At 39.4% G+C, this 22692-nt stretch overlaps 1 protein-coding gene across 1 annotated transcript; it reads left to right on the forward strand.

Moving 5' to 3' along the window:
* Positions 1–17773: 17773 nt before the first annotated feature.
* LOC113277325 lies at positions 17774–20310 on the forward strand. The gene is made up of 2 exons (XM_026526457.1): positions 17774–19675; positions 20251–20310. The coding sequence occupies exon 1, from the start codon at positions 18373–18375 to the stop codon at positions 19048–19050; it is 678 nt and encodes a 225-aa protein (XP_026382242.1). The 5' UTR covers positions 17774–18372; the 3' UTR covers positions 19051–19675; positions 20251–20310.
* Positions 20311–22692: the final 2382 nt, after the last annotated feature.

Here is a 22692-nt window from a genome sequence, read left to right on the forward strand (position 1 = left end):
ACTAGACATAGAAAATAAAAGAATTAGAAGAAACCAAGTAATAGAGAACAAAAATTAAGCTAGAGAAAATACTGAGTTAACCATGAAAGGAAACCGATTCGCGTAGAGGAGAGAGAATGATGACGCTTCATCTTGTAAACTAAGCACCGATTCCTTCTTCTTTTCTTCTACATTTTTTTTTTAATTTTTAAACTAAAACATCGTCGATTGTCCATAATTCTAAAAACGATTGATTTTTTTTACGGCAATAGGATTTAAAAAATCCATTGGAGTTACTTATCCCAATGAGAGTAATCGAGGAATTACGCGATAGGTTCGAAATAAACCATCAAACAAGAAAACGGTTACAGAAGACGAACAATATTCGAGCGTAGGGGAAGATGTAGAAGATAGTGTGATCTTTAGGAAATTATTTGGGGTAAAAACAAGTATTGTTTCCTTTTTGAAAGGGATACGCCTTAATATTGGGGTATATGGTAACAAACTGAAAAGGGAAATTGCAGCTGGCTAACAAGATACCGTAGATGACGGCTAGAGTGAAATTATGGGTGACTGAGTAATTATGACTTTTGAAAAGTTTTGAATTTTCACAAAAGCGGGATAGACTCCTAAACTTAATGATTGAGTTGACTCGGTATTGTATCATATTCATCAAAAGTGAACTGAAAACATCACCGATCTTCCTTACTGTCAAACGATCAAAATTAACATACTCGACAAACGTCATAAACACAACAATACTAGAGGCAAACGCCATTAAACAGAACACAAGTTGGATGAACATCATAAGAGAAACAGATAAAAAGATTAGTTAAACATGATTGAACTCAAACACAAAGATATAAGAAACAAATTCAGGTTTAACTAAACAGAAACTCAAAAAAGTAAATTAATGGAGAGTAAGGTAAGGACTAGACATAGAAAATAAAAGAATTAGAAGAAACCAAGTAATAGAGAACAAAAATTAAGCTAGAGAGAATACTGAGTTAACTATGAAAGGAAACCGATTCACATAGAGGAGAGAGAATGATGACACTTCATCTTGTAAACTAAGCACCGATTCCTTCTTCTTTTATTCTACATTTTTTTTTAATTTTTAAACTAAAACATCATCGATTGTCCATAATTCTAAAAACGATTGATTTTGTTTACGATGATAAGATTTAAACAACCCAGTGGAGTTACTTATCCTAATGAGAGTAATCCAAGAATTACGCGAGAGGTTCGAAATAAACCATCAAACAAGAAGACGGTTACATAAGACGAACAATATTTGAGCGCAATATAAGGAAAATAAATGGTTCGAATCAGGTATATTTCTATCAACACAATCCTCTTAATTAAGTTTTATCAACATGCATACACTAAAAATCAAAGTATTTATGAAATCTAGGTTTTCTGCGCTAACAAGAGTCGGTCGATGTTCATGTTCACATCGATTGATTCATATTACAAATGGTTGATGTTCAACCCATCAAATTCAGATTCTAAAGAAAACCACCAAATAATATATCGTCGATCTATACGACTAGATGTAAGATGTCTATCGAGATAAACAAATCTAAGTTAGATCCCATCCAATCAGCATGTGCGAAATATAATCACAAAGGACAAAAACCAATAAGAAATCTTCTTGTCTTTAAATCTCAAGCCTTCAATATACATGCGCAAATATAGTGGATTCCACTTATGATTGATCACATACATAATGGAGTTTGTTCACAATGGATGATCACCAACCTATTTTCAGAACTGAACTATGTCGATCCTTGATCTAGTTTGAGCGACCTTATATCAGAAAAAAGGTACTTAGAATAAACAAACAAGGATCAAGGTTCACCCTCCGTTAGTCAATCAAATCAAAAACCATAATAACAATAAGATTCTAGTTTCCTGACCAACGAGACTATCTACACGCTTCTTGATTCCACTGAAGACTTTTAACAACATACGTAAGAGATTTCGCCTAATTAGGTTACTCTTCGAGTAATATTATTAGTCGGCTATCACTCTGACTACAAAATGAAGTGCGGGTATCTGAATAAGTTTGTAAGAAGAAAAACTTCATTATCTATATATATATCTATATATATATAAACCAAGGTAGTTTGGACACAAAGGAATTTTCATAACCGAAAACCAAAAGATATGCAATAAACATCAATTTTCGGTTTTGTCTAATCCATATAATAGCTAACTAATATATCGAAATACCTCATGGATGGAAGCTCAATATTAACTAGAATACAAGTATACTTTACTAATATATCTTCCAGAGATATGTTTATTTAATGGGTAAATAAAACATATAAATTCGAAAATCCTAAAATAAGATTCTCAAATATTTTGGTTTGGGATCTCATTTTGAGTATCAAGGAACATCTTTGAACAATGAAAGAATAAGAATTAACATGTGTTCAAATTGCCCACAATGGCGATGTCTTGAACTTTCCTTAATGAATATCAACTCATATTCTGATATATACACAAACCCTAAAGTACATATGGAAACAGGAAATAAGATTTGATATTAGAACCGGTCCTATAAGAGATCCCCAATAGGGATCGATCCTGCTATAGATCCCCAAGACAGGGACCGGTCCCGCTATAGGTCCTCTAATAGGGATTTCTCATGTTATATATTCCCAATAGGAATCATATCACAAGTACTAATGATTCCATTTCAACTACGAACCAAGTTTTACATGTTTACTTTCTTAAACTCATGTAGTTAAACATAGTTTCATAGGCAAGGAATCAACCTAAAGTTGATAACGCAATATTGTAACAAATTATAAAGATAGTATTTATGTCGCAATTGCGAAGTTTAAAAGATAAACGTTATACTTCGTAATTAAATGTACCAAAGTTATGATACAACTTGTTTACTCTTCCTTGACACTTTAACCAAAATGAATGATCAAATATCTAATAAACCCTGATGTGAAAACTATATAAAGGATAAGTCTAGCAACTGGGAAACCTACACCTCATGTGTGCTACTAGTTGCATAGCTACAGTCGATTCTCCTTTAACCTTAGGTTTCTATCGACACCCTATAGGTTGACGACTTTATTGGGATTGTGAAGCCAGACCCAACTATTTTATTTGTAGTTGCGTGTTCTGATCTTGCCCGATTCTATCATATTGAGTACAATTGAAATAATTGACTCGAGATTAATTTCTACGATATGCAAGATAAAAGTAATCACAAACATCTTCGTCTCATCGTTTGTGATTCCACAATATCTAGTTTCGCCATCATACGATTTAGATTATTGTGAGGTGATTGATAATACTAAGCTTTTCTTCGGGAATATAAGTCCGGTTTATCAATTGGTTCCTGTTCACCTTGATTTATCAAAAGATGGAACAAAAACTCTTGGGTATTTCTGTGAGAGACAGATTTATTCAATCCTTTAGACTTTTCTGTGTGAGACAGATTTGTTTATCAAGTCTTCGACTTTGGGTCGTAGCAACTCATAGTTGTGGGTGAGATCAGCTAAGCGAATCAAGTGCGTAGTATCCTGCTGGGATCAGAGATGTAAGGAACGCAACTGTACCTTGAATCAGTATGAGATTGACTAGGTCCAGTCCGAAGTTAATTGGTTGTAGGCTAGAGTCTGTAGCGGCTTAATATAGTGTCGTGTTCAATCTGGACTACGTCTCGGACGGGTTTTTCTACATTTGCGTTTCCTCGTTAACAAAATCCTGGTGTCCGTGTTATTTCTTTTTCGCATTAATTTTGTTATATAATTGAAATATAACAGGTTTTGCGTTAAGATCAATCAATTAGAATATCCAACCTTTGGTTGTTGATTTACATTGATTGACACTTAAACATTGGTCTTTGGTAACGTTCAAGTTGTTTCACATAATAATCAGGCTCGCGGATTTCTATCTGTTTGATTTGTTGATTACATTGTGAAATAGAGATATTAAACTCTTTGATATACTTTACTCTAGATTGAGTCTGACTTTCTAATTGATTCTATAGAAAGTGTATTGGAGTAAGTCCTCTTAGATTGCCAAGAGAATTGTTGGGTGTGGCTGTTAGACCCCCGCATTTTCAATTGGTATCAGAGCAGGCAAACACATTAAAGACCTCATAAGTCTGTGTTTGTAGCGATCTGATTGAAGTGCTATCTCTTTTTTCAATCATTGAAACATTCTCAGAGGATGACAATAGCCGTTTTACACACTATTAGCATCAAAGCAATTTTCAAGATATTGAAATAATCATTATCAAAACATTCAAAGTCTACACCAAATGATTGTATCACACAAACCATGTAAGATGTTGCTCGGAAATTTTCTCATGATATAAGATAAACTTGGTCGAATTGAAAGCTTGCCAACACATATTTCGAGAAATATGTAAGCGAGATAAACTGAGCTCGAAATCTCAAATGTGTATATAGAAAACTATATCGTAATACGAATTATGTCTCAATATAGGAGATAAAGTAGAAATAGACTTTCCAAGTGATAGATGAGTTTAAGTATCCACATACCTTTTGTCAATGAAGTTCCACAATCTCCCCTTAGTAGTTCTTTGTCTTCAAATGATGAACGTCGTGAAGTCTAAGCTCAACTACACAATCTATGTCCTAGTTCGAGGCATCTATAAATAGGCTAGAATTCAAGACTTATAGTTTTAATCACTAACATTGACAAACATGCTTGAGATAGCAACACATGCGAGTTCGACCGAGCAGTGCTCTAACAAGTACCGTTGGTGGGAAACTAGATAATTGCAGTATTATTAGTTTTCGATTTGATTTGATTGACTAAAGGTTGTTGAACTTTGATGGCACCTAGTTTGTTTATTCTTGAAAATCTACTCTTCTGATATAAGATTCACCCAAACTAGATCGAAGCATCGACGAGATCTTTAGAACTGTTTGTAAGATCTAAGGACATCTTGTGATAATCCATTGTTAACAGACTCCGTTCTGTGCGTGATTGATTACAAGAAATTCAAGTTGTGGTGTGCAGGTGTTTATTGAAGATTAAAGAATATTTGAAGACAAAAAAGATTTCTTATTGGTTTCATATCTTTGGTATGCACAAAACTTGATCGTCTGGGATCCAACTATAATCGGTTTATCCTTGATAAATTTGATTGATTAGTTGTGTAGATCGGCATCACAATATAGTATCTTGGTAGATTCTATATTTGATTGCAAAATCTAAACTCTGCTACTTTGGTAGTTGTTGGATAGATAGATCTAAAACCGACAAAGGAGTTTATTGGATTAAACAGAAGAGCCTTTGCCTAAATCATATCACTGAGATTGAATAGAGTTGTTACCGAACATATTTTTTGTTCCTTTACTCTTTGGAATAAGAACCAAAGGAATTGTTCTGGTGTGTGTACTTATCGAATGTCGGAAGCGCAAGGATACTGAAGAAACTAGGTGAATTATAGGTTTAGTTGCTTGGTCTCGACTATACGAAGTTGGTTTGATTTTGTATAGCAGCTTAATTATGAGAGTATTCAATTCTGGACTAGGTCCCGGGGTTTTTCTGCATTTGCGGTTTCCTCGTTAACAAAATCTTGTTGTGTCAGTTACTTTTGTTTTCCGCAATTATAATTGTTGTTATTAAAATTTAAAGTAAGTTACACAAACGTTAACTCCATATTACTTGATAGTGATCTTATAGAGTTTGGTTAAGTCCGAACCTATTATCAAGTAATCACACGTTGATTGTTGTATTGTCTCGATCTCCTATCCATAGACGATCACACAAAGTGTGAATACCGATTCGTTGTATTGTCTCGACTCAGTCCATAAACAATCACTTTCGGCAAGAGGACTTATAGGTGAAAAAGTTTAAGCTTGTGGTATATTTGGGTACCCTCGTATTTTCAAATTCAATTAATCAATTTGAAACCAAAGGAAAAGAACATCCATGAGGGAATAGTTTATTCAATTTCATAAGTCATGCGCCAATGAATCACAACTTTCAAAACAAGTGGTCAGATCTATCCCTTAAATGGAATTACTACGCTTAGAATTTCAACCATGTTATTTGATATATGAAAGTGAAAATGGGGAAGAATTTACAAAAGATGGATAGCAAAACGCCACACAGAGAACTTGAGGTTAAAACTAACTTGCAAAGAAACAGAACTATAAATCTGTTGATGGTGGATTTTCGTTTAAGGCTAAAATTGTAAAAGCCAAAACTATGCGCTAACATCCTGCAAAGGATAAAGCCACTGATAAAGTGGAGAATACTTCTTCACTATAAAACTTATAGCATTACCAATTAATGCATGACCAGCCTTGTATTTCCTATACTACTCCATTCTCATTATTGGTGCGGCATGACGACTGAGTGATCGCTCTCAGCAGAGCAACACAAATCTCCAAGCATTAAATAAGAAGGCATGTACGAAATACCCGTACATGCTACAATTCTCAGAGTGTTATACTAGCCTGATCGAGCATCTGGACTGTCCGTATCAGTCTCAGAAACGATCACGACCATCAAACTTCACCAGCATGATTGGATGGCTTAGATCAGATCCATAACCCCCAGGCAGGTATTGGAGTATTCACCACCGACCCAATACGGGCCCCGCATGGTCGGCCTCCCCAAAAGGGTGGCATGGCTTGCCAAATCGTCCAGCCAACGTGAAACCCTAATTTAGGGTCTGCGGCACATTACATGTGTCGCAAAGCAGACTCAACCATCCATCTTCGTAGGCATAGATGGAGGGTGTAGATGTAGATTCAAAGGGCCCAGAGAATGTCAACACAATCACCGTGGGCCGGCCTACACACAAGACCGATCGGTCAGGATCATTCCATCTCGTGGGCCCAAACAAGCCATGGCGCACGACCGGTGAAACCCTAATTAGGGTTTGAACATCACGAGCGTCCATTTTCTCCTGCACGAACGAAGGGTCCAGGAATAGACTAGGCAGGTCCGGTGCGCATCAACATGATCACCGTGGGCCCGTATATCTCCACACCCGATCGGGCAAGGCATATCATGCCTGGTTGCCTCGATTCGCACGCCCAAACTAGGCGTGGTCACACCTCCCAATTGTAAACTAATCTCGACCACTCAACTTTTCCGGACAAATTGACTGGCTTAGATCACGTTTCTATGGGACAATGAAATACAGGCGTGTACACCAGCCCGTCGTATGTACACCAGACTAATCGGCCAAGACCGACCAGGCTTGGTCGTCTCGAAACGCGCGCTCAAAGTTGGCATGACGCGCGGCCTTTATGGCACAAAATCTCTGTCACAAATAAATCCTAGCCACTCCTCTTTGCCGGACAAATTGAGCGATATAAATTACACTTTCACGAGACAATGAGGTATGGACATGTACACCGGCATGCTGTATACACGCATGCCCAATCGTCCTTGCCAAATTGTTTCCCAAGCTTGGATTCGACCAAGATGAAGAGTGATGCTTGCGCACCTCTTCATAAACCCTAATTTCACTAACGGTCGCAGATGAGTGTCTCAAAGATCATTTCGTCCGTGCAACTTCACTTGCTTGGTTATACAACCTTGGTCAGGAGTTAACTGATCAATGAGGTGTCGTGGTGATTACCATCCGTCACTCTACCACACCAACTGATCGGCCAAGTCAGGACTTACCTGTACAACCCCAAACGATCACTTGAAGATGGCTAGACATGCATCTATTTTAAGACGCTTAATCGTGACTTACTCCATTAAGTCTTAAAACAGCGATGCTTCACTCATGCTAAATACATTACATGCATTACATGCATAGGATTCTTACGATATTTCATAAATATCGACTTCCTAAATAACTTAGATATTTAATCTAGCATTACATGCCACTTTCTGTGGGTCCCACGATCCACATACTCGAGACATCAATCATGTCACAAACTGGGGGATACATATTGGGGTATTGGTCTGGCGGTTTACAGCGTGAAGCGCACAACGCGCCATCACAAGAACGTGTCAGGAAGTAATGGACGGTTAGTGATGATGGGAGTAGTGGGAAATACTGATCGTGTAACACTAACACACTCAACTCCACTACTCCATCACTCCACTTTCTCCACTTCCCATGAGAGACGTGGGTTAGGCTCAATGACTTGTACAAATAGGTTCTCCTCCCTATTTTCAAAAAAAGATAAGACAACAGAAGCAAGTGTTGATACAACTGTATTCAAACACCGGAACTGATAGCTTACATTCTGCAATCCGGTTCAACTTTCTGATACAAGTCATACATAGCCAACACCTACACAATCTCAACACCTTCCTCGCTTCCCTCCCTAAGATCAACCCCATCTCCTTCACTTGCCATTTCTTGGTTTAGGCCGGAGTTGTAAAGATTGATTTCTCGAATCACAAGCACTCCCGTGCAGTGCATTTGTTTAGGGTTTAAATTCATTTCTCATCCACACACCCCAAATTACCAAAAACAGCAGAAATAGTTTTCACCCATAAACAATTGGCGACCACAGTGGGAGGTTAATCTCTCGGTTATAAAGTCAATTTCTTCAAAATCTGATTCAATTTCATCAATTTCGAAGGGGTAGATCTTAAATTCAATCCAATCATCAATCTGTTTCAAAGATGGTGGAACTTAGGTCAGGATCAGCAATCAATTCTGATGGAACTAGTGTAAATAACGCTCTCGGTATTGATGTACCTGTCAGTGGAGCTACTATGGTCAATACATCTCGTGAAACTGTCTCTTCTACCACCAACACCAGCGGAGCAGGAGATGTTCCAGTAAGTGTAACGCCTCCTATCACCAGAGCCAGAGCAGCCGAGAACCCTGGCATCTCTTCAAGTGTAACACCTCCGGCGATCACCAGAACAACAACTTCCATTCCTTCATCAGGACGGGGAGCCGGAGGAGCAAGAGGAGGACCATCTCCAATTACCATCGCAGACTTGATGGAGAGACAGGAAGCTCTTGATAAGACTCAAACGGATATGGCTGCAACTCAGAAAGAGGTACTCACTTTCCTCAAAACCTTAACTGAACGATTGCCACAAGACTCACGACAACCCCTGGAGCCAACAAGGGATGCCTTCAATACGCCCAGAACAGGTGTTTCCACTCAGACCCACATAAATGAAGAAGCTCGTGTTGTTCCTGAACGCCCAAGGGAGATGGACCGGTCATCCAAATTCATCACACGTGAAGACCTTGAACGACTTCTCCAAAACCGAGGCAAAGGAAGCATGATGGAGGTGCACCAACATCATCCGCCGTACCCTCAAGATGTACAATGAATTCCTCTCCCAAGAGGATACACCTCTCCTCAGTTCTCTCTTTATGATGGCACTGGTAACGCTCATGAACACATCTCTCGATTTTTGGAATCATTAGGAGAACATGAATACAATTGTGTTCTCCGCCTGAAAGAATTCTCAAAGTCACTTACGGGAAGGGCGTACACCTGGTACAACAACATCGCTCCTAACAGCATATCCAATTGGGACGGGATGGTCAGTGCTTTCTATAAAAAGTACTTCTTCGTGTCCGATCAGATCACCTTTTCAGACCTGGGGAGAATCTCTCAGCGGAACAACGAACATCCGAATGATTTCGTTAAAAGTTTCAGAACTCAAGCACTAGATTGTCATGATCCGAACATCACTGAATGGCAGTTGGTGGAGTTGTGCATCGACGGGATGATACCCATATACCGCGCCCTACTGGAGAATCTGGGCTTTCAAACGTTCTCCGAACTCCATGAAGCTGCCAAGCGTTCAGCCACAACTTCCCCAGCGTTACTAGAGAGAACCAGGGTTATTCGAAACAAAGACCTACGTGAGAGTCGAGGAAGCAGGCGCCTCACTAACAAACAATACAAAACTGGTCCTTCTGTGAGCGTGGTAGGCGAATGAGGAAAAAGGAAAGCTTCAGCAACGGAACGACAACCCAAGCGTGCGGCTCCAGCACAGACGACCTCGTTTCAAAAGGGAGTTGGCAAGACTCCTGCACAAGACACCGAAGATGCAGGATTCCTATTCCCCGTGAGTGAAGTGATAGAACTCTTGGAGGCATGGATTCAAGACAACGCTATCAAGCTGCCTCCTATCCGACGCCCGCCAACCGAGAAAGATATGGCGGATCCCAAGTACTGCCGCTACCATAGGTTTGTCCATCATTTGACTAAAGACTTCAACAGACTGAAGCAAATATTCAAAGAAAATATAGAGGCAGGAGAACTCCAGCTTGGAAACGAAGGTGTTCATAGAGATCCTCTCCCTGTCAGGAACTGCATGATTTCCGGGGATTCTGTTCGCAAGACTGTACAATCTATGATGGAACATTTGTACGAGATCTTGTACTTCTCCAAATCACAGCGTCAGGACATATTTGCATCCCTCAACCGCGTTGTCTCAGGAAGGCGCTTGTATCTGGAAAAGGAAGCGGCCTCGAAACCTCAGTCCTTACTGGAAGATGCAAGCAAGGGAAACTGGGGACTCTTAACCGTTGCTCGTTTGAGGGATGTCGAGTTCGATAGAACATTGATCGATGCGGCCTCTGAATTCAACATCATCACTCTCCAGACCTTGAAAGCAGCAAAGATTTCAAAGCAGGAGGCTACTCGCAACCCAACTTTGATTAAGACTCCAGAAGGAGAACTTGGAGACGCATATGGATACATCGATCTTGAAGTTAAATTGAGTGACGCCCTAACGCAAGCAAACTTCTACATAGTCAAGGAGCATCCTAATTACGACATGATCCTAGGACGCTCTTGGATACACGACAACAAGGCAACACTGGAAGTTTGTCCTCTACCGGCTTCGGTACCCGAAAGGATATCCAACAAGCCGTCTGGACCTGGGGACTGTCTGTTTCCGCACCACCTACAGCTTTCCAACGTGATACAAATTCCTGGAGAGAGCCCGTCGGCGTACATTAAAAGGTTCCGAGCCCAAGTAAGTCTCATCACACAACCCTTTTTGCAACCAATCACTCCTCACTCTGACAAGCACTGGGGACTGGTCCCAACTAACAAACCACCCCCGGCTAAGAGATGTGAATGGGAGGTCGGCCCCTTCAAACGTTTTATCAAAAGATTAGAGGCTGTCTCGGTCAAAGATGATAAATCCAAGATCCAGGCATCTGCACGCCCAAACCCATTTGGAATTGGAGATTTGGTGACGAAGATGACTACATTCAAGGTTGGGATCATGACGGTGAAAGTAACCAATCCACCTGACTCACCCACTGAAAGAGAAGATGAACCATACTTGGTAGCAGAAGTTATCATAGGAGGCTACTGCAAGCTCATCAACGCTGACAGACTGGAAGGCGTAACGATTCACTCGCGATGGCTCAAACCTTACCGTACTTAAGACGATGTTCTACCACTTTCCAACGTCCTCCACACTTTAAAACGTTGTGTTGTTTTCTCCAGCGTGTCTTTTTACAATTACCTTCTCATGTCATATTTGTAATTCCTCCAGAAAATGATTGCAATACTTGCATTCATAATTAGCGTTTCAATTTTCAATTTCAAATTAATTGAAGTATTATTTCCATTCAAGAACTTCTTTACCCCTAAAGGAAGACAAAAAGTCCTGAATCATCTTAAACCCATTAGAGCAAAACAGAGAAGGAAACCCTAAGCAAACATTTCTTAAGAAGTCAAGGAAATAGAATATGTGCGGAAAAGGAAGATGCTTTGAGCCATTCACCCAGCAAGACCAGGGAGATCTCACGTCAGGAGCACGTGCAGGTCCGTGGTATTCCATTATGACTTTATTTCCTTTATCATAAAGAATCACATACATATGAAGGCACACCATTGCGCCTTAAAAGGTTCAGATGCAACCTTAACAAAGGATTATAACATAAAAACCTTTATTCAAGCAAGCAAACAAAAGATCCTGGACTCAGCCGCCACTGAGTACAAGGAAGATGTTTATGAATTACGTGAATGTATTTAAAGAGAAAGAAAAGCAAAAGCCTAGCCATCAACAAGGTCGACCGCGTCAGCACCACTACTAGGTCCTGTTTCAACGCCATCACCATCGTGAGCCGTTACTGCTTTTTCCTTCGGATCTGCCTCAGCTTCCGCTTCAGATGTTTCTACAACAACACTCTCCACCTCAACATCGTTAGCAGGAAAAACTTCCATGTCTCCCTCAAAGGCCACAACAATGTTAGGGATTGTGTTGACTGCTTTCAGACGCTCAGGTTCATCTGTGTCAGAATCAAGGATTATCACACCGTCGTGGATTGGATAATCACTTTATCTTCACCAAGAGGTCGTTTGTGTTCAACCCTCCGCCTCTTTAACCGTACTTCAAACCTCTCTGCCCTTGCGCTCACTGGTGCTTGCAACGCATCATCACGCCTCCATTGCTCCTCCATGTCGATTGCAGCTGAAAGGGCACAGATACGTCCCTGACAATACGCAGGTGCAGAATGGACATCCCCTGTATAGCACGACCGACTTCGCGAAGTGGGAGATCGATTTTAGCCATTACTTCTTCGTGCGCATCAGCTCCGGGCTTGTCGACTTCAAAACTTTTTTCTGGAGAAGTTACAGAATGGTCATCGCCCACCGCTTCCATGATAAGCTGCAAAGAAGAAGAAGTTATGAGCACATAAAAAATGTGTATATCATCATCAATCAATCATAAGATCAGATAAGTACGGAGAAATACCTGGATATACGACTATGGATGAGAAGAATCCTTGGAATTTATATATCGCAAGTCAACAGAATCCCAGGAGAAAAGAAGTCTTTACTGGCCACCTATAAAGGCTACTGATTCGGGATAATGATCAACGAGGCTTATCGTATATATCTGGGAAAATATGTCGTGCAACGGAGGAGAGTACACCCAGTTCAAGAAGTGGGCCAAGATCTATCCAGATGTACATGGAGGAAACCAAAAGAGACTCGTCTGACCAAGTCCTTCCTCCTTCATGACCCTAATCAAGACTTCCAGGACATCACCTGACGATCTATGCGGTAAATACGTATTTACTTTACTTTAGCTTAATTGTTTCAGCATACAAAATTGTCACCATCTCATGCCTACCCCACAATAGTATAACCATTACCTGCTAGGCAGGGGACTTAATGTTGATGGTGGATTTTCGTTTAAGGCTAAAATTATAAAAGACAAAACTATGCGCTAACATCCTGCAAAGGATAGAGCCACTGATAAAGTGGAGAATACTTCTTCACTATAAAACTTATAGCATTACCAATTAATGCATGACCAGCCTTGTATTTCTTGTACTACTCCATTCTCATTATTGGTGTGGCATGACGACTGAGTGATCGCTCTCAGCAGAGCAACACAAATCTCCAAGCATTAAATAAGGAGGCATGTACGAAATACCCGTACAGTCTACAACTCTCGGAGTGTTATACTAGCCCGATCGAGCATCTGGATTGTTCGTATCAGTCTCAGAAACGATCACAACCATCCAACTTCACCAGCATGATTGGATGGCTTAGATCGAATCCATAACCCCCAGGCAGGTATTGGAGTATTCACCACCGACCCAATGCGGGCCCCGCATGGTCGTCCTCCCCAAAAGGGTAGCATGGCTTGCCAAATCGTCTAGCCAAAGCACCGCGGACGTGAAACCCTAATTTAGGGTCTGCGGCACATTACATGTCGCAAAGCAGTCTCAACCATCCATCTTCGCAGGCATATATGGAGGGTGTAGATGTAGATTCAAAGGGCCCAGAGCATGTCAACACAATCACCGTGGGCCCGCCTACACACATGACCGATCGTTCAGGACCAACTATAGTTGATCGTTCCAGTTCGTGCGCCAAACAAGGCATGACGCACGGCCGGTGAAACCCTAATTAGGGTTTGAACATCACGAGCGTCCATTTTCTCCTGCACGAACGAAGGGTCCAGGAATAGACTAGGCAGGTCCGGTGCGCATCATAATGATCACCTTGGGACCATCTATCTCCGCACCCGATCGTCCAAGGCATATCATGCCTGGTTGCCTCGATTCGCACGCCCAAACTAGGCGTGGTCACACCTCCCAATTGTAAACTAATCTCGACCACTCAACTTTGCCGGACAAATTGAGTGGCTTAGATCACGTTTCTATGGGACAATGAAATACAGGCGTGTACACCATCCCGTCGTATGTACACCAGACTAATCGGCCAAGACCGACCAGGCTTGGTCGTCTCGAAACGCGCGCTCAAAGTTGGCATGACGCGCGGCCTTTATGGCACAAAATCTCTGTCACAAATCAATCCTATCCGCTCCTCTTTGCCGGAAAAATTGAGCGATCTATATTACACTTTCACGAGACAATGAGGTATGGACATGTACACCGGCATGCCGTCTACACGCATGCCCAATCGGCCTTGCTAAAATGGTGTCCCAAACTTGGATTCGACCAAGCTGAAGAGTGATGCTTGCGCACCTCTTCATAAACCCTAATTCCACTAACGGTCGCAGATGAGTGTCTCAAAGATCATCTCGTCCGTTCAACTTCACCTGCTTGGTTATACAACCCTGGTCAGGAGTTAACTGGTCAATGAAGTGTCGTGGTGATTACCATCCGTCACTCTACCACACCAAGTGATCGGCCAAGTCAGGATTTACCTGTACAGCCCCAAACGATCACTTGAAGATGGCTAGACATGCATCTATTTTAAGACGCTTAGTCGTGACTTACTCCATTAAGCCTTAAAACAGCGATGCTTCACTCATGCTAAATACATTCGATGCATTACATGCATAGGATTCACACGATATTTCATAAATATCGACTTCCCAAATAACTTATTTATTTAATCAAGCATTACATGCTACTTTATGTGGGTCCCACGATCCACATACTTGAGACATCAATCATGCCACAAACTGGGGGATACATACTGGGGTATTGGTCTGGCGGTTTACAGCGTGCAGCGGACAACGCGCCATCACAAGAACGTGTCAGGAAGTCATGGACGGTTAGTGATGATGGTAGAAGTGGGCAAGACTGATCGTGTAACACTAACACACTCAACTCCACTACTCCATCACTTCACTTTCTCCACTTCCCATGAGAGACGTGGGTTAGGCTCAATGAATTGTATAAATAGGTTCTCCTCCCCATTTTCAAAAAAAGACAAGACAAAAAAAGCAAGTGTTGATACAACCGTATTCAAACACCATAACTGATAGCTTACATTCTGCAAGCCAGTTCAGCTTTCTGATACAAGTCATACATAGCCAACACCTTCACAATAACAACACCTTCTTCGCTTCCCTCCCTAAGATCAATCCCATCTCCTTCACTTTGTGACCGAAGCAAGTCTGGAATGGCCATTTCTTGGTTTAGACCGGAGTTGTAAAGATTGATTTCTCGAATCACAAGCACTCCCGTGCAGTGCATTTGTTTAGGGTTTTGATTCATTTCTCATCCACACACCCCAAATTACCAAAAAGAGCAAAAATAGTTTTCACCGATAAACAAAATCAATACTTCAAACATGTTCCAACAAATAAATGAACCAGAGCCAGTCAGGATTATTATCATTTGTGCGGTAATGTTCAACTTTATTTTCATACTTACGAAAGTTATAATTGAATCCATCAATCCACACTGTAACACTAACAAGCAATCCATTCAAAATAAAAATACTCCCGCATGTACCTTGAAGGCATAAATAAAGTGTCCATATGAAAACCTTGTGGACCAAAAATCATATGTACTTGCCACTAAGTTTGATAGTCATTCATCTCTTCATTTCATCACCACATGAACTAATGTACTTGTAAAAGAAAAAGTTTCTTGACATGACCAGTCTCTTATTTCTTCCATATTCCTTCGCAAGTAATTCACAAACTGACAGGAGTGAGTGGGTTTGATTTGAGAAAGTTGCTACAGTCCAATTAGAATCAAATGTACTTGAAGCATAGGGTGCACCTAATAAAGATGCCATTACGTCTCTTTACACAAAATTTATTTTTATTTTTGAGTTTATTTTTATTTTTGAGATGTGTGTTAGTCAGTCTTCATCGATCATAATAGTGATTATTGTACCTGCAATACCACATCATGTGCACAAAATAATTCACAAATCCAATTGTAAACTTCTAGTCCTTTACATACCTAATAGTTTTTTACTAGCGTGGGGAAATTAATTAAAATCCATCATTATCAAATTAAACATGACATGTGAAAATTTTGAGTCAATGTAGGGGATTTGGAGTCCAAATTTAATTAATCAATTTGAAACCAAAGGAAAAGAACATCCATAAGGAGAATAATTTATTCAATTTGATAAGTCATGTGTCAATGAATCACAACTTTCAAATCAAGTGACCAGATCTATCCCTTAAATGGATTTACTACGCTTAGAATTTAAAACCATGTTATATGATATATGAAAGTGAAAATGGGACTGAATTTACAAAACATGGATACCCAAATGCCATAGAGAACTTGAGGTTAAAACTAAGTCGCAAAAAAATAGAACTATATAAATAAATGCTTCAAAAATATCCCCACAAATAAATGAACTAGAGACAGTGGAGATTCTTATCATTTATGCGGTAATGTTCAACTTTATTCTCCCACTTACTAAACTTATAATTGAATCCATCAATCCACACTGTGACACTAACAAGTAATCCATTCAAAACAAAAATACTCCAGCGTATACTTTTAAGGTATAAATAAATTGTCCATATAAAAACCTTGTGGACCAAAAATCATATGTACTTGCCACTAAGTTTGATACTCATTCATCTCTTCATCTCATCACCACATGAACTAATGTACTTGTAAAAGAAAAAGGTTCTTGACATGACCAGTCTCTTATTTCGTCCATGTTCCTTCGCAAGTAATACACAAACTGACAGGAGTGGGTGGGTCTGATTTTTGAAAGTTGCTAAATTCCAATTAGAATTAAATGTACTTGAAGCATAGAGTGCATCTAATAAAGATGTCATTACTTCGCATTATACAAAATTTTATTTTATTTTTGAGTTTATTTTTATTTCTGAGATGTGTGTTATTAAGTCCTTATCAATCATAATAGTGATTATTGTACTTGCAACACCACATCACGTGAACAAAATAATTACCAATCCAATTTTAAAATTCTAATCCTTTACATACCTAATAGTTTTTTACTAGCTTGGGGAAATTAATTAATATTTATCATTATCAATTTAAACATGACATGTGAATTTAAAAATTGAATTAGTATAGGGGGTTTGGAGTTCAAATTCAATTAATCAATTTGAAACCAAAGGAAAAGAACATTTATAAGGAGAATTATTTACTCAATTTCATAAGTCATGCGCCAATGAATCACAACTTTCAAAACAAGTGGCCAGATCTATCCCTTAAATGGATTTACTATGCTTAGAATTTCAACCATGTTATTTGATATATGAAAGTGAAAATGGAACAGAATTTACAAAAGATGGATAGTCAAATCCCACAGTGAGAACTTGAGGTTCACAGTGAGAACTTGAGGTTAAAGCTAACTCGCAAAAAAACATAACTATGAATCAATACTTCAAAAATATGCCCACAAATAAATGAACCAGAGCCAGTGAGGATTATTATCATTTATGCGGTAATTTTGAACTGTATTCTCCCACTTTCTAAAGTTATAATTTAATCCATCAATCCACACTGTGACACTAACAAGCAATCCATTCAAATAAAAATACTCTCGCTCAGCAACCTCTCTCCTCTCCGTTTTTTCCGGAGTTCTAAAAATGGCGATCTCCTTTGATGGACTCAACCTTCTACTGGTGTTGATCTTCGTGATTAATTCATTGTAGAAGTGTGCTATTCTGAACTTCTCCGCCGTCCAAGGACGGGTCTTCGATCCTTCCTCTTGGGGCCGGGATTTATTGGGTAGCATAGTTCTCTTCACGCCATTTTATTTTAATTTTTTCTTAATAGTTTTCAATGAAGTCTTCATCAACAATTCTGCTGCGTTCAAAGTCTTTCGAGCTTTCATGGATTTCAAAAGGAAACAATGGGGTTTTGAAGGTTTTAGAGAGATTCAAAGGTAGGAGCAATTGGATACTCTTGCCTGAAGAGGCTATTAATTGGGTGTGTTCTTCAACACTTGAAGCTATATAGATCCTACTTCAAAGATTTCTCCTAAATGGACAAGAAGGTTTAATCAGGTCGTCATTCTAATAGAGTTGTTATCCAATTCTTTTGGTTTTTTCTTAAAGATTTCACGAACGGAACCTTTGAAACACGTCAAATCAAGGTTCGTTTGTATTCCTAGTGGAAATCAGGGATCCATTTGAGGAAGTTTTTGGTCTTCTGTTAAGCCAGCAACTCCTTCATATGCTAAAGACCCACCTCCAATCGATTCTTCCCCTGTTTTGAATTCTCAAGCACAGGAAAAACAAGTGGAGGAGGAAATGGATATGTATGAGGCTTATACTTTGGGTATCACAGTGGTGGTTCTTAATTCTCATAGAGGTTGGAATTCCATTGCTAATGGAATCTCCAAGAAATTTAAATTGGGTCTTCGTGGTATTAATGGGAGATTGGCATTCTTCATGGCTAAGAATGAGTCTGATTATAATATTTTTAAGGAGGAAAAAACAGTAACTTTAGGAAAATGTAAAGTAATAATCCGTCATTGGGTTCCTGATGATTCTCTTATTAGAAATGTTACTCATACAAGATTTGTTGATTCTGTTTTTTGGATTGGAATTAGAGGACTACCGTTCCATTTTTGGGAGTTGAATTCCTTCAAAGAAATTTGTAGTCCATGGGGTAAGGTGCTCGAAGTTCATCACTCTACAGTTAACTTTACTAAGTTAAACTGTTGTAAGGTAAAGGTTCAAGCTACTTTGGCAATGGTTCCTGCTGCTGTTCTCTACAATGACGTGTGGTTAAGCCTTGAATGGATGCAGGATCACTTAATTGACGGAGCTCAAGCATATGAGCATGCCAATATTTATGCTAAACCTGTTATTCGCTCGGTAATTTCGCAGGATACCGCGGAAGTATTGGAGTCTGATTCTACTCCTGTTTCTCGGAAAATCACCCAAGATTTTCAAATTCAAATAGTGACGGAAATTCCGCGCTAAGAGATTTAAATAGGGTTTGGAATAGGGTGTCTGACAGAAGGTTAGGGGGGAGCCACTTTGATAAAGAGACCTTCGTCTCTTGTTCACCTCCAGAGCCCGGGCCTATTGGGATAGATGGTAATCCACACCCCTGGATAACAGTGTGAAATAAAAAGAAGGGTAAGGGCCGTGACAGGAACACGTCTAAGTCGTTGGATACGTCCTCGAACTCACGATCTTGTAATGAATCCATTCATCCTATGCCGTGGGTTGTTTCTTCTGGATCAGCAAATTGTGTATCTTCTACACATGGATCGAAGGAATATACTAATTATATCTCTTCTTCAACTTCAACTATTGAAGCTCTTTCAACAACACCTTCCAATACAGAGAAAAAGGAATAGAGGCTAAGGTTGATTATCACATAAATTTCAACAAAATTATTGGAAACCCAACTAATTTTCCCAACATGAGAACTGTTTTCCGAGACCTAATTGTTCAGAATGATTCTGTTGCTGGTACTAATGGTGGTTTTGAACACGATGATGCTGATGGGCTTGGTGAATTTGATTTTGAGTATGATTCGGAAGGGGATGAGGCACGTATTGAAGCCGTAGGAACTGATGTGGAGGAAGAATCAACAGAGGTACTCGGTTTCAACCCGTTATCTAATTCTAGGGTTTCTCATGATTTCAATGGACCATAAAATTATGTCTTGGAATATTAGGGGGCTGGGACATGATGAAAAAATTGTAGCAATTAGAAATGCAATTAAGCAGAATAATGTTACAATTTGCTCTATTCTTGAGTCTAAGAAGGAAATTGTTACAGACTCTCTTATTAGGTCTTTGTGGGGAAATTCTGGTTGTAGTTACTTATATGTACCTTCTGAAGGTGCTTCTGGAGGTATAATAATGATGTGGAAAGAAGGGGTTGTTCAAATGGAGGACTACTAGGAGCTTTTTCTTTGTCTATAAAATTCAAAAACTGCTCTGATAACTTTGAATGGTTGTTCACCTCTGTCTATGGAGCATAGATTGTAGTTATTACAGGCAATATTGGCAAGAACTTGATGATATCATATTATTGTTCGAAGATACTTGGGTTTTTTGATAGACGCATTTATGTGTCTTATATATCTCATTTGTATATAATGTTAGTGTCCGTTTTTGTACTTATTGTGGTGTTTTATTTATTTATATGTGATTTTGGAAAAATAAGGTTTTGCGGCGAAATTGGTTAAAAATACGGCGTTTGGAGCTCCGTTGACGGTATACCGGAAGCGTCCCAGAAGTGTGCCGGAAGTACCCCGGAAATGTCCCGGAGGAACCCCAAAAAAGTGCAGAAAATATCCCAGAAGAATTGCTAAAGGCACCCCTTGGTTGGATAAGGGCACCCCATGGATATTTACACCCCAAAAAGGATGTTTCCACCCCAGTTGTTAAGGGAACACCCAACAGTGGTTAGGGGGACACCCTTCTTCACGATTTGAAAATTCAAAATGGCGGGAAACATGCATGCAGACGCTGTTGAATTTTCGATTTGATTTTGGAAGATTTCTAAAGAGATTCAATACCAAGAATCAGTTGGGCTTAACTTGATAGAGCTAAACAGGGCTTTTGTAAGCAATTTGATCGATCAAAATAGGCCAGATAAGCCGTGGGAGGAAATCAAAGTTAAACAGGGGAAGATATTATCGGGTGCACTGTGAGCCGATTTTGGAAAGTTTGTGGACAAACAGGGGAAGATATTTTCTCTTATAAAGTTTGTATGTGACTTATGGAAGTATTACAGCTCATTTGCGCAGGCAGAAGAGGTGGAAAAGATCGTATCTCGGCTGACAGTGAAGAAAATGAAAAAAATATTTTCCGAGTAAATGAGAATTATGTGGAGTTATTGTGAGTGATTCGTTGCTCCTGTTTTGTATAAATAGCATTATAGGGTCCAAGGAAAGGGGGTGTCGAGAGTTTGGGGTCGATTGGGAGACCACAGGGAGGTTGCAGAGGCGAAAAGAAGAACTGCAGGAAAGTTTCCTGCTACTATTGAAGAAGAATGAGAAGACGAAGAACAGACGTCCCAGGACCGTCGTTCTTCAACAGTGTCAACAGCAGCAGCCAAGTATCGTTGTTTTACAGCAGTACACTTCTATCGTCAATTTCTGGACGCCTTTTGTGGGTCGTAGATTCACTGTTTTATACTTTTTCACTCTTTTAATCAAATTTTGAGCATCAATTATGTATTTTGAGAACATGATTAATATGACGAGTTAAATCCCAAGCACTGGGACGACGGAGGAGGCCGTGTTTCATCCATGTGGTAATTTAAATTAATTCTTTATTTACTTTTTGCACCAATTTTAATTGAATTAAGATTTTAATTAATTATTTGTGATTTTATTTGATGGAGCATGCTTAGTCTTAGGGATTCTTGATGCATCATGCTCATAAAATACAAGTAATATTTTATAGAATCTACTTTGGCAAAGAATAGAGTTCATATTTGTTTTGTTTTGAACTATAATCGCCTAAAATTAAATTCTGAACCACTTGAAAATGAAAAATGGCCGAATCTTTAGTCCCAGTTTCTCGCACCAGTGTTAATATTTTTATTGTATATTTTTTTTATTAAGTTTAAAAAATTATCCTTCACAAGTCCGAGAGTTTGAACCTCATTACTACAACCCACGAAAAATCATTAATCATTTTTGGCGCCGCCGACGCGGATTTGTGCTTAGGTAGAATTTTTAGGTTTTTATTATTTTTTATTATTCCATTTGTTCTTTTTACGTCTCTTTGGTTGTGTCTTTGTATTACCGGTTTGAAGTTGGATACTAAAGACCTTGGAATCAAAGCTTAAAGCTAAAAGAGAAAGAAAAAAGACAAAGCAAAAGAATAAAGAAAAAAGAGAGAAAAAAAAAAGAGAGAGATTTATTTTATTTATTCTTTTTTTTAAGAGACTTTCCATTTTATTTTTATTTTGTAACTATTATTATTATTTTTTGTATTTCTTTTCATTGGACTGGACTTTGGACAATTTATTTTAATTTTAAACCCTACGGAAGGGTTATATAAAATAAAAAAAAAATTAATATAAACTGTTTGTAGGGAAGGACGACGATTACAATATCGTCTCGGCCCCTCGGGTTCGTACATGACATAGGAGTCGTGGCCCGAGTCGACTTCAACGGTTCATCCCCCGTCTGGTACGGGAGGTAAGTCCATCGAAACACTCGCGAATCTCCTGTAAGCGAGTTACTGTATTCCTTAAGGTGATTCATTGATTAAGGACGAATTTGGACTGTTTTTAAATTCCTAGTAAAGGGCAAGGCCTGGCCAATACAAGATAAGGGTTCGGATTTCATCACCGCTCCCTTCTTGCCCGCCTTAGGTAAACGAAACCTAACGCGAACCCAAGCCTAAAATTTGATTAGAACGAGACCGATAGGGTAACGAGCTTGGTAGGAAAATCTTTATAAAAATATTGGTTACTCTTTTAGCATACTTCGAAGTTCATGATGGTTTCTGTTTGAGTTGAATGCGTGACTGCGTCGCCTTGTGATAGCGGTGAGGCCTTGGGTATCAAAGCTCCACTGAGCTTTCCTCGCCTCGATTTAACTTACATTAGCTCGGATTGATTCCAGAAGGGTTTGCTTAAATTGTAACG

This window comes from Papaver somniferum, chromosome 5, assembly GCF_003573695.1.
Source record: "Papaver somniferum cultivar HN1 chromosome 5, ASM357369v1, whole genome shotgun sequence".
NCBI lineage: Eukaryota > Viridiplantae > Streptophyta > Magnoliopsida > Ranunculales > Papaveraceae > Papaver > Papaver somniferum.

Excerpts from the sequence above, each read along its gene's own strand:
- LOC113277325 (XM_026526457.1), top strand. The coding sequence starts at position 18,373 with ATGGATATGTATGAGGCTTATACTTTGGGTATCACAGTGGTGGTTCTT.